The 12,897-nt window shown below is 36.9% G+C and overlaps 1 protein-coding gene across 3 annotated transcripts in view; it reads left to right on the top strand.

The window, feature by feature from the left end:
* Positions 1–12,897, top strand: part of LOC112977265 (CD44 antigen-like) — a 40,896-nt gene that overhangs the window by 21,344 nt on the left and 6,655 nt on the right. For 2 of the 3 annotated variants that reach the window (XM_026089395.1, XM_026089396.1), the window contains exons 2-6: positions 1,934–2,099; positions 5,282–5,418; positions 7,001–7,072; positions 7,770–8,012; positions 9,581–9,676. In XM_026089395.1, the coding sequence (XP_025945180.1) occupies positions 1,934–2,099; positions 5,282–5,418; positions 7,001–7,072; positions 7,770–8,012; positions 9,581–9,676 (714 nt within the window). Of the gene's footprint in view, positions 1–1,933; positions 2,100–5,281; positions 5,419–7,000; positions 7,073–7,769; positions 8,013–9,580; positions 9,677–9,726; positions 11,775–12,897 lie in introns of those variants that run through there. The other variant, XM_026089397.1, reaches the window with a different exon arrangement.

Below are 12,897 nucleotides of genomic sequence, written 5' to 3'. Positions count from 1 at the left end.
GTTCCCAGGCTGAAGGCCAGAAAATGAATTGTGCAACCCTGGTCAAGACTTCACTGAAGCTGCAGTATAACTATTGCACCAAGTTTATTTTATTTTGTTCATTATTTTTGTCCTCATATTGCTTGCCATTTAAAAGTACTTCCATATGCCAACTTTTACAGTGTTATTAAATTAAAATCCATCTAAGACATCCTTTGACATTAAAGAAATCTATTGCAGTACATATCAAAATTCTGACACTGGTTGGCAGTGACATGTGTGTGAGAGTGAATTCAGAGTGCAGTGAGAGAAAGCCTTTCAAAATGGAGCAAAATACTGTCCAAAGTAGAGAACAGGAAGTAGGAAGTTCATTCATGTGTCCTCTTATATAATGTATATTCGATGCTTCTCTATCAGTCTAGCTGGCTGAGTAAGAAGAGCTTGGAGCATATATTTCGAGGAGTATTTAGCACCGTAATGTGGTTCTAGTTCACTATATTTGTGCAGCTCGCTTAGTTTTTGTATCAGGTAGGTTATATAATATCATACAGAATCACAGACTCACAGAATGGTTGAGGTTGGAAGGGACCTCTGGAGATCATCTAGTCCAACCCCCCTGCTCAAGCAGGCTCACCTAGAGCACATTGCACAGGATTGCATCCAGGCGCGTTTTGAATATCTCCAGAGAAGGAGACTCCGCAACCTCTCGGGGCAACCTGTGCCAGTGCTCTGTCACCCTCACAGTGAAGAAGTTTTTCCTCATATTCAGATGGAACTGCCTGTGTTTCAGTTTGTGCCCATTGCCTCGTGGCCTGTCGCTGGGCACCACTGAAAAGAGTCTGGCTCCATCCTCTTGACACCCTCCCTTCAGATATTTGTATACATTGATAAGATCCCCTCTCAGTCTTCTCTTCTCCAGGTTGAACAGGCCCAACTCTCTCAGTTTTTCCTCATAAGAGAGATGCTCCAGTCCCCTAATCATCTTTGTGGCCCTTCGCTGGACTTGCTCCAGTAGTGCCACATCCCTCTTGTACTGGGGAGCCCAGAACTGGACGCAGTACTCCAGATGTGGCCTCACCAGGGCTGAGGAGAGGGGGAGRATCACYTCCCTCVACCTGCTGGCAACACTCTTYCTSATGMASCCCAGGATACCATTGGCCTTCTTGGCCACAAGGGCACATTGCTGCCTCATGCTCAACTTGGTGTCCACCAGCACTCCCAGGTCCTTCTCCGCAGAGCTGCTTTCCAGCAGCTCAACCCCCAACCTGTACTGGTGCAGGGGGTTATTCCTCCCCAGGTGCAGGACCCTGCACTTGCCTTTGTTAAACTTCATGAGGTTCAACAAAGGCAAGTGCAGAGTCCTGCACTTTGCAAATACTAATGCAAGTATTCTGCTTTTGTCTGACTAATAGCAGGAACACATTCCTTGAGCTAGTTCTGAAACTGTGGACTGGCATGTATATTCATTTAAAAGGTTGAAATTGTGAAAGGATCACAGTGTGATAGTTAAGAAACCTTATAATCATAAAGGCTATCATTTTACAGCCATTTCATCTTTAAAACATTCTGTTATGAATGAAATATTTTATTTTCAAATGTATTTGAATATTCAGTTAGTTTTTCAGTAATGAGGCTTCAAAGACTTGCACAAGATATTCTTCACTGTTATTGCTGATGATATGTTAAAAGTGCTAGATACCTCAAAAAACCATACTGTATTGCATTTTTTTTGGAAAGGTTGAAGATCTGTGTTGTGTCTGAGCCCAAAGAAGGGAATTATGGAGAAGGTAATTTGAAGTGCTAGCTCTCTTTCTGAATGAATTGGTACCTGCTACTTGTTGCTGTCTTGCTTTAAAAACACTATACTTGAAAATGAATCACTGCCAAGTCTTCAGTGAATCAATAAGTCCAATCCTTTATAATCATTTCTTTTTTTCTCTTTTTTAAATAACAGAATTCAGTGTAAGTTGCAGATATGCAGGAGTTTTTCACGTTGAGAAAGATGGTCGCTACAGCCTGACACGAAGTGAAGCAGTCGAACTCTGCAAAGCTCTGAATAGTACCTTGCCAACACTAGAGCAGATGAGAAGAGCTCATAAACTTGGATTTGAAACTTGCAGGTAAAGAGGTTTTAGAAAAAATAATATCTAATGACAGGTCCATCCATGCATACTATAGTGTAATAATTATAATTGCTTTCACGCAGTTGTTAGTTAGATGGCCATATCGTTCCTTAAGTAAGTTTTATTACTTAGGTGATGAGTAAGAAATCTTTCTGCATATATGTGTTTGCTCTGGATCCTGTAATAAATAGGTCCTTGACTGCATATTCTTTTTATCAATTATCTTGAAGAAAACATAATCTCTTGCAGATAAAGTTGAAAGATAGCAACAGATAGAACAATAAACTAGTAAGGAAAGTTCAGATCATACTGTATCACTGACTAATTTGTAGAGACAAGTAGGTGCAAAGTATGTATAATTTTTAATGACCTGATGTAGGATCAAAGACTGCAGATTGTACGTACAGTATAGGGAATTCCATCTTGTCAAGCAATACTAAAAAGCAGCAAGTGGGACTGTGAGAAATGACCTGCTGACTTCCCAGTGAAAACCTGGCCAGAGTGTTAATGCATCCCTGTAATATATGAATGGAGAAGTTTCAGAAGAGGGCCATAAAAATGATACAACATACAAAATACTTTTGTCAAGTGACTTAATCACCCTCTGTAATTTATGATTTATATGGAACCCAATATGGATAATATGAACTCTTCAGTGTAGCAAAATATAACTGGAGCAATTGACTGGAAGTTGAGCATAGACAGTTTGGGACTCAAAAAATTAAGTAAGCACTAGTGCAATAAAATATGCAAGGATAATAATTATTGGTTGAAACAACTTATAAGGGTTATAGTAGATTCTTTGCCACACTAAAATTTCATCAGGATTGAATATTTTTCCAAAGAATGCACTCTAGTTCAAACAGGAATCAAGCTGGGACAGTTCTATGGTCTGTAAGCAGGTCAGAGTAGATGAGAATGGGAGTTTGCTTTACAAAATGCATAATGCACATTTTATGCAAGTCATCCTAAACATTTAGATGCAGAAGAGAAACTGAATTCAGGAGCTGTAAACATGAATGGTTTTTTAATCAAATAAGAAAGATTCATATTGGTGAAATGTTTTTGAGGTGAATAAATTTCAGTAGATTTTCAACTTTAGTAAAAGCTAAAATAAACAGCAAATACGGGAAAAATGGAATTTGTCTTATAATTCACTGGAGTAGAAAAGTTCAGTGGACATTTCTCCAAATTTTGAGACTTTGATTCTTGAATTTGCATTCCATTGAAAACAGTCCTGGTATCAATACTACTTGTAATTATTTCACGTGAGGGTGACAGTAACCACTATCAATTTAGTCAGTGGTACTTTATAAATAAATGCATGAATGTTCTTTCCCATTGGTTTGCAAACTCATGAAAACTGGATAAAAGCTTTCAAATTAATAGCTGTATTTGTACTAAGCAGTTTGTTTTGATACTGTGGAAAGATCTGTGCAGTGCAGTTGAAAATATTGTTCTTATATGTATAAATGCCATGCACTGTTATTGATGCCAGCATACGGCACATTCATTTTCAGCAATGTTATGCCTTGCACTGTTGAGAAAGAAGCTAACCATAAATCAGGGAACAATGGACAGAAACCCCCTGGTGATGAGTTTTAGAAGATTCTTCCATGAGAACTGGTAGCATTGTTTAAAATACTGCCAAATAAAGACTAGAGGCAATTCTTCATGGTGAGGGGAAAGTCCTGAATGAAAGAGTATGCAAGTTCTTTCTCTCACATTGGCATGTGAACATACTGAGCCTTCTGAATTGTCCAATACTGCACTATATGTGGAGACTATGCATTGAATCCTAACTAAACACCGAGCAGTAGGAATTCTAGTGCTAGCAGTTATGAGAATTCTGCAATGTGGAAAGTCTTTCCTGAAGTTAAAATGAAAGAATAATTGAAAGGAGGAGTAGAGGGAAATATATTTCACAGTGGGGAGCTGTAGTTTGTCATTAGCAATACAACTCTCTAATTTACAACTTAGCAGAGGACAGATATGGATATATAAGCCATGTAGAAAGGGTTCCTTCCTTCCCTCCACCCTCCCACCCTCTTATTTTTATTTGTTGATCCTGTGTTAGAAGTCCTTGTCAGTAAGGCCAGGCTGTCACCAAGCTTAGAGTAGGAGAGAAAAAATATACTGCATATAATACTCAGAATACATGTGGAATGGAGAGTGAGTGAGATGAATCAACTGACTGTAACACAAGCAAGCGATTAATAGATTATACGGTGTCAACATCATAGGCTCAGTTGGAAGTGTCAGTAAAGCAATTTATTATTCCACCTACAACAGAGATTTAGAATTGCAAGTATCTGCATGGTAGACATGTAACTGGAATGGGGCTCAAGGATAAAAAACTGCAAAACTATGAAATTTACTCCTCCCTGATAAGTTCTACATCTTAAAAAGCAAAACAAAAAACAACCAGACCCCAGTTCTTTTTACCATTGTATCACCCCTCCCAGCTAAATACGTTGGAATTAATCAGGTGCTCCAGAATTGCAAAATAGTAGTAATGCATTGCGCATTATGTAGCTCTGTTAACTACAGTCTTCACTGCAGTGTGTGAACTCTGTACGCAATGGCAGCATTGCTTGATTGAAAGAAACAGTAAGAATTCATGGATGGATGAGTGTTGCATCTGACCATTTTATTAAGCCTTCTGCTTTGCAAAAAGGAGTGTGACTTGCATCATTCTCTAAATTTGCTCACGTACTATAAACTGATCCCCAAATATTTCTCTGTAAAGTAACACTGAGCAATGTGTTATGCTCAAGGTAATGAAAATGTGACTTCCTGAAGAAGAAAGAAGCCAGTCTTTAGCGTCAGGTAATACAGCTTCCCACAGAATAAGAAGTGCACTTAGCCTTCCAGTCCCTTACTTTCACTACCTTGCCCTGGAATCTGTCATCTTAGCTAATAAGATACTCAAAATAGGTTTAGCTCTAGACATTACGTACAAAATGGTGTTGAGTGGATGGAGACTGATGAGATTAGCTACATGTGAGAAAGGAGCAACCTTCATATGCAAAATTATGCATAATGCATGCACATTTTTTAAAATGATGTAAGATGAAAAGAATGGCTTCTTCATAGCTTCTTCATGTTTGAGATATGTACAACATTTGTGTCATCTGCTATAATATATAATATGGTGTGTTTTTCTCTATTCTTCACAGGTATGGTTTTATAGTGGGGCATATTGTTATCCCACGAATCAATCCCTATCATCTTTGTGCAGCAAATCATACTGGCATCTACAAACTTTCATCAAACACGACTGGCCGGTATGATGCATATTGTTACAATGCCACAGGTACGTATATGCTTTTATGATGTATTTTAGATATAAATTAACTAATAGTAATATGGGTGATCTAGTTAGGATACTGGAACGAGGGCTTCTATATTAAAATATCATCTGTTTTGCAGCAGAGAAAAAATGCATTTTGCCAGTCTCTAGAATTGTATCTATAATATCAGCAAATTTGACCCATTTTGTCATTACTGTATTTGGGACTAAACAATCTTCTGCCTTTGGGACTAACTTAGTAGCTTTAGAACTGTGTAATTCGAGTAGTGAAACACCACAGCCATGAATCTAAAAGACGTAACTGTGGCAAGTAATGGCATCCAGCTCTTCTGTTCATGCGCACAGTAACTTCTATAACTGATAATAGTTATTTGTGCAAATCCGTGAAGCTCGGGAGCCTGCAAGGATCTTGGCTTTCATTTTCAGTGTATGTGATGCCTCACACAAACCTACATTCAGACATTAGGCAGTTACATAGTGATGCAGGTCAGAAGCAGACCTCTTGTTTTAAGCTTGTTGAATGTCTTAAGAGTTTGGAAATATCTTGTTAAATTATTAGGAAACTGTAGATAATCTTGTGGCAGATGCTAAACACAGTATTTGAAGATAAAAACTGTACTAACTTCCAGTGTCTTGGATTTCAGTAGATTATTGCATTCAGAGTGGATATAAACAGATCCTAGAAGTTCTAGGCAAAATTCAGTGATGATTTGAATGGCAGTGGTATTTCTGGATTTTGTTCTTGGTGGTCGTATCATTAAAAATCATAGCATTACTGAGCTGTCAGTCTGCTCCAGAGAACTCAGGCAAAAACGATCCAGAGACGGTTTCGGGAAAGCAGTAAATCTTCTGTGAAGCAGGGGCGCCTCTTCCCTTGGGTGTAGCAGGGTCTGTCCCCCCCCAGAGCTTTATAGCTCCTTCTGAATCTTATTTCCTTCCTGCTCTATGAGCAGATGGCATGCACGGTAGCACCAAGCCAGAGCAAGCAGTACTCACCAACCGGGAGTGCATGCTGCCTCTGCAGTAGCCCTCAGCTGAGGGCAGGGGGTCCCCCCAGCTGGAAAGGGGTCGAGCTGCCACTGCTGCTGTGACACTGGGGCTGTCTGCATCAAAACTGAATAATAAGGCTATTTTAACTCATGTTGACTGGAATGGTTTGCCAGAAGGGTTATGGAAAAGGAAGAATCTAGTTGTTAGCTGACAGAACAATCTTGAAGTGCCCCATCAGGGGAACAGCAAAAAGGGAATGTAGGTAGATCAGCAAATGAACTTTGATTTGGAAATTTGTTTTTAATTGTCCACATTTTAAGGTATTGTTTGGTGATTATGTAAATTCTGAAAGCTTTCTGGGAAGTTTTCTGGACTGCCATATGGGGTCGAACCAAACATTATCATCTCCAACTATAGCCAGAAGTTCTAAGCTCATGCTTAGAAAAGGACAAAGTGATTTTTAGGTGTATCAGGAAAATTTTCTAGCTAAGTCATACTGATAAATCTTTGAATCTGATTAATATGGTTATATAAATGATTTTTTTCTCCATTTTATGCTATTAAATTAATATTTTCTGTTTTCCTTCCTTTTCAGAAACAAGGGATAAGGCATGTGAGCCAATTGAAAGACTAGATACTTCTTTGCTCAATAATCACAGCAAAATAGGTATTGTATTGATTAGAAAGACCTACCATTTGCTTCATTCTCAGGATCTGGTTATCTTTTTTTTACATACACAATTATTATTTTTAAAAATCAAGTCAAACATAAGAAAAACAAGTTTAGAGATGTTGTACTGCAAGTAAAGCAATTAATCACTCATCTTCCCCTAGATTTATGGGGCTGAGTTTGCCTCAAGGTGCTACTAACAAAGCAGGTTTTTTGTAAAGGTATTTGACAATTTTAAACAGCATGGGGCTGCTGATGTTTCTTTGATATATAGGACTTTGCTTAAGATGGCAACCCTGCTACATCCTGTTTAAGTTGCTGGTTAGCAGAGCAACTGGAAGTGAAAGAAGGCTCTCATAATAAATGACTTGTCCCAGTTCTGAAAGCCTTATCAATTTTACAGAGGCCAAGATTTTATGTTTAAAATCAAACTTTTAGGTCAAAATATGAAAATATTTTGATTGTAAGCCATATGTATTTGACAAATATAAACATTGGAACTACTGGAGATACTTTGATGGTGTATGATCTGGACAGATTGGATAGAATGACAAAAATTTGGATGAGCTGATATTAATCCACAACTGTTTCTCTTTACTTTTATTTATTATAGGACTTAAGCCACCTATCACAACTGAAATATATCTATGTAGCTCCTAGATATTAACAGCTGTTTAATTTCTCCTTCCAACAGTCATTGATAATGCAGATGGCTCACGTTATAATGCAGATGGCACACGTCATAGTGGAGATTCCTCAACCTCAGGTGTAGATGATGAAAATGTAGGTAGTGGCTCAACACATGACACAACTGCAATGGATGCCTCCATCAGAAGATCCCCCAGTACCTCATATTTTGAAAATACTACTCCAGTCTTACAGCTGCCAGATCATTCTTCTGGAGGGGGCGAAAAGGAATTTCCTCCAATAAGTACTGGTAAGGATAGTAGATTGCAACCCTATTCTCTTTAAAATAACTGAGTGAAGAATTATATTGCTAGGTAAATGATTTCATGAAGCAATGAGAAGCACAGTCTCTGATTTGTACCCCTGAGAATTAAAGGGAAAAGTCTGTATCTTCGGAAAAACAGAAGCATTCCAAATTTCTAAGGATTTTTTATGATTGCATGAGAGTACAGGGCAACTGAGTATCAGCATAGTTTCCCACATAAACCTTCCCAGGATGTTGATAATAATTGGTTCTAAGCATTTGCTCTTGTTCTTAAAATATTGATAGATTTCATTAGAAAGATCAAAAACATACAAAACATACAAAACTTGTAGAGAACACAGGTTAGAGAGGCAGAGGGTGGAGATATCTAGAGATAAGGATAATATATCATCCGTTTTCTGGTAAGATGGATTGATGGATTCTGCATTTAAGTAATAAAAACAAAGAGTAGTTTTCTGTACAAGTAATTTTTTCTTTGTACAAATGCAGGGGGTTTTTTTAGAATATCTTCTTACTACAGCATATTACAGAATGCAGAGATAAAAATGTCAAATAAAATTGTTATTAATAGGTTCTTCCTCCAGGTGATAAAGCCAAATTCTATTCCCATGAAGCCCTACCAAATGCAAATTCCATACTCTTTCCTAGGGCATTTTGCAGGGTGTAACCAAATGTGGTATTAGAGTACCTTACCTATATTTTGCTTTCTTGTGGAGGTGACGAATTTTTTTTCATCTTTTAGGTTGCTTTTGTAGCTGAAATTATCAAAGGCATAAAAGACTAGCTCCCACTGAACCTAAGGGATACAAATGGAATTTGTTCTCTAAATATAGTTTATTTTGTGACCTCTTACCACAGGCTTTTTATCAGATCATTCATCAATCACTTACCAGTGAAGGATACTGATAGTTTACATCATTGTAAACTGCTGCATAACCATTGAAATTTATAACCTTCTTTTGAGCCAAGGCATTAGGATTATAAAATGACTTGTCACTGCTGGTGTATTCATGGCACTTTATGCTTGTTCTTCCATGTAATGAATACCATGACAGGTAAATGCTAGCATTTTCTTCCTGAGGAATTAGTATAAGAGCCATTCCCCAAAGTGTATGCCATGTACTTCAATTGCTTGCCATGACAGTTCTTATTAACTCTGCTTACATGCATAGCCTTTTTTTGGACTAGCTCAGGGTATATCTCGGTAAAGAAAAGAGTACAAATAACTTCATTCATTGCTCTAGATTCCATGTCCAGATGGTACACAGGTGCAATAAGAGCTTGGATCACATGAACATATTGTTGCCAGAATTTTCACTATCACTATAAAATATAATTTTCTTGAAATAATCTATTTTAGTGAAATAAATACTCTGTTAGTAAAGCAAGGGTATTTGAAGTTGAACTTGTATGAAGAACCTACTCTGTATCTTTCTCAGTTGGACCAGTAAATGCAGAAATGGGGGCTTGCAATATAGAATAACAGTAGTTGTGAGTATACTGAGTTGTAGCTCAGCTAATGAAATAGTAACGATTCATCCACTTTCATACAGATGATGAATTTTCTACAGCACCAACTGACATCTCTTTGGTGCCAATAACTGGTGATTTCTCTGCAAAAGGAGATGGACAGCAGCCTGCAAGTACTAGTAAGATTTATGTGTTAATATAACTAACTCAAATAAATATTGTGTTAAAGCTGCTTTCTTCTTCCAGCAGGGCGTTCTGGTAAGTGGTGAGATATATATTATCTCCAATATTGCAAAAACATTGAAGGACACTGCTTCTGGAGTGGTTGAATCAGAAATAAACTCTACTTTCTGGTGACTGTCACTTATTTAAAGGGACAAGGGGAGCCAAAACATTTACTGTTTGGTTACTTCAATGCTTATACATGAGTTAAGAAAGTATTGTTGATTTACTTATTCTGTGTTTCCCACTGTCTTTTTATCACACCTCCGTGAGGCACCACAAATTAATGCAACCAATTATCACTCAAAGTGATAACTTCTACTACTTTCAGAAGTAGAAAGGACATTTTTGTCAGTTGTGATGAACGTATGTTTGTGTTTCTAATTTGTTTGTAGTTGTGAAGGTGGATAATTCCAGGTCAAAATTGCTCACGAAAGCTGTGCTTTAAATGGCAGTTCCAATTGCCAGCCCACTTGTGCACTGCAAAAATGAACTTTGTCCTTGTTGGTGGCAAGATGCACATGAAAATTCTGGGCTTGATGGCTCTGCAGGCTTTGAGACTTCAACATAGTCTCAAATAGTTAATGGTGTTTAACTATTAACTATTTTCTCTGCTTGTCCCTAAGAAGCTGTGCTGAGTGGGAAAACTCCTTATTTTTTATTCTTATTTTTTATCCAATATCTGGTGCACAGCAGCTACATCAAATAAAAAAACCTTTTAAAATCATCTTACACTTTTCAAAGTGGAACTGTACATGTATTCATCTGAGTTCTTAGGTTTAATGTGATAAAGATTTTTGTGCCAGAAAAGAAAGTGAGGCTAAAGGGATAATATTTGAATGTGATGGAGGAGATTTACAGAGGTATGATTGACAGTTGTTTGTAGTAAAGATTGAACTGATAGAAGTAAAAGTTTCTTCCTGCCAATTCTTTTTCCCTGAAATGGAAACCAGCGATAGTGAGGAATTTACTTAAGTGTTTGTTCAGTTCTGGTAGACAGTCAAATGGTCTACATAATTTGGAGGGACATGGCCATAATTACTGTATATAGACATCAGAGGATAGAGTAAAAGTGATTATAAATCTTACAGAGATAGCAAAAGCTTTACTAAAATACAGGAATCATGCCACCAAGCATCTTGTCTCAGAAGATGTGAAGGTTGATAACACTTTACAAATATATAGATATGTCCAGATGCAACCCATAATGGCAAATGGAAGAGGCAGATTTCCATTGAACATATTCTACTAGCACAGGCCTATATATCCTGTCATAAATGTTTGTTGAAGAGGTGTGTTGCTATGTGTTTATATGGGAAAGCAAAAGTCGCCATGGATGATTTTTAACAGGACTGGCATTGTAAAAACCCTGCATTTGTTTTGTTTTGTTTTTTTTGTGATACTGCATTGATTTTGTCTTGCACTCTTTAATATTTCAAGGTGCCTCTGTCAAATTATTTCCTCCTACAAATCTGTGAGAATGAACAGATCAGGAAAGCAAATTAGATTTACAACTTCTCCATAACTATGGATATTTTACTATTTGAGAATTTTTGTATTACATTGCTTAATTCTTCATGGTGTAAGAGGAGCTTTTTCCTGAAGGTGATTGTATGCTTTGAAAGTGTTTTTGTTTGCTGAATATCACAAAAAAAGTCTATAATACTACAGTAATTTGTTTCTACATAGAGGCAGAGGTGATGTCAGATAAGCACTGCATTAATACTAAGATACATCCATCATATTTGACTTCAGTGCTCATCATGTCTTATTTAGTCTTCTTCAGTAAGAGAAATGCACAAAAGAAATGTAAAGGGAATAACTCAATGTTAGATAGCCCAACAGGCTACACTTTCAAACTATATATATGTAATGGGTGCACGTGCATGCAATAATAAACCTTCTCATTAGTTAAACTCCAGGAAGTGTTTGTGATAAACTTATATCTTTTTCTTACTGAAAACTTAAGTTTTGGCAGAAGCATTGATAGAATTTTTTATGTAATTATGTGTAATTACATATCCATAAAATACAAATGTCTGTGTGTGTGCGCAAATGAAATGATGGAATTTATTAAGTCTCTTCTACTCATAATAGTGATACTCAACCAGAGCACATCTGTATGTCAAAAATGTGCATGTCATTGATATTTCTAAGAGTTTTCTTTTTTTAATACATTATCCATCTTCCTATTTTGCTTTTTGACATACACATCCTTTATTTCTGATACCAGAGTCAGACTAGTACTAAATCTAAGGAATAATAGGTGACCATGAGAAGATAGTATGCCTATTCAGTCAGAAAGGTTTTCAGAACGTCAAGATTTGTTAGGTTTTGCTGCAAAAGGGGCCACTCTTTGAAAAAATGCAATTCTGAGTTTAACTCCATGCACTTTACAGTTTACAGATAAGGAAAACGTAAGTACTGTAGACTGAAGAAAATCAATTTGTCCTGTTTGGTTATTTGAACTTTGATTTCTAGGTCTTGCACTTTCTAATGCTTTCATTTATTACACAAAAATGATAAAAACTAGCGTCGTAGAAGTCAATCTTCAGGTTTTTTTCTGAATGAATTTTTGAAGACCATTCTTCTGAATTAAGAAAGAGTACATGATATCTCTTCCTCTTCAAAATATCAAACATGTATTTAAATGCTGATAAAAATATTGCTTTTGAAGAATTGCTCAGAATACAAATATTTCCAGAGAGACATTTTGAAGTAGATTTTGTTTGCCTTTTGGTGAATATGTGTATGACTTGCAATACAGCTCTTGTTGTAAGCTCTGCTTTTTAGTGTCATTGCTTCATAAGGTTCTTAGCAAAGAGAAAGGTTAAACTATCAAGGTGGCTTGCCTGAGGGATTTCATTTTCTATGGTGTGCATGCTTCTATTAGCTTTGTGTGCTATATGTTGAAAAAAGTGGGGGATATTTCATATTTAGGAAATGCTTCGTTCTGTTGCAGCTATAAAATCTGTGCAGTATTCATTGACTTCACTGGACTTTCAGAGCTGATAACACAATCTTATACTTTAGTAGGGTGTTTCAAACTTCATGGACACTAAAACCATTGGGTTTTTGTGTTCTTTGAGGAATGTACTGATACCATAGAGTTCATACATTCGCTTTGCACTCACTTCCATCTCAGTGGCATGAGCATGTTGAGGGTGCCGGTACTGGT

Source organism: Apteryx rowi, unplaced genomic scaffold, assembly GCF_003343035.1.
Source record: "Apteryx rowi isolate R43461 unplaced genomic scaffold, aptRow1 scaffold_81, whole genome shotgun sequence".
In the NCBI taxonomy this organism is placed as follows: Eukaryota; Metazoa; Chordata; class Aves; order Apterygiformes; family Apterygidae; genus Apteryx; species Apteryx rowi.
This window is presented reverse-complemented; position numbering and strand designations above follow the sequence as displayed.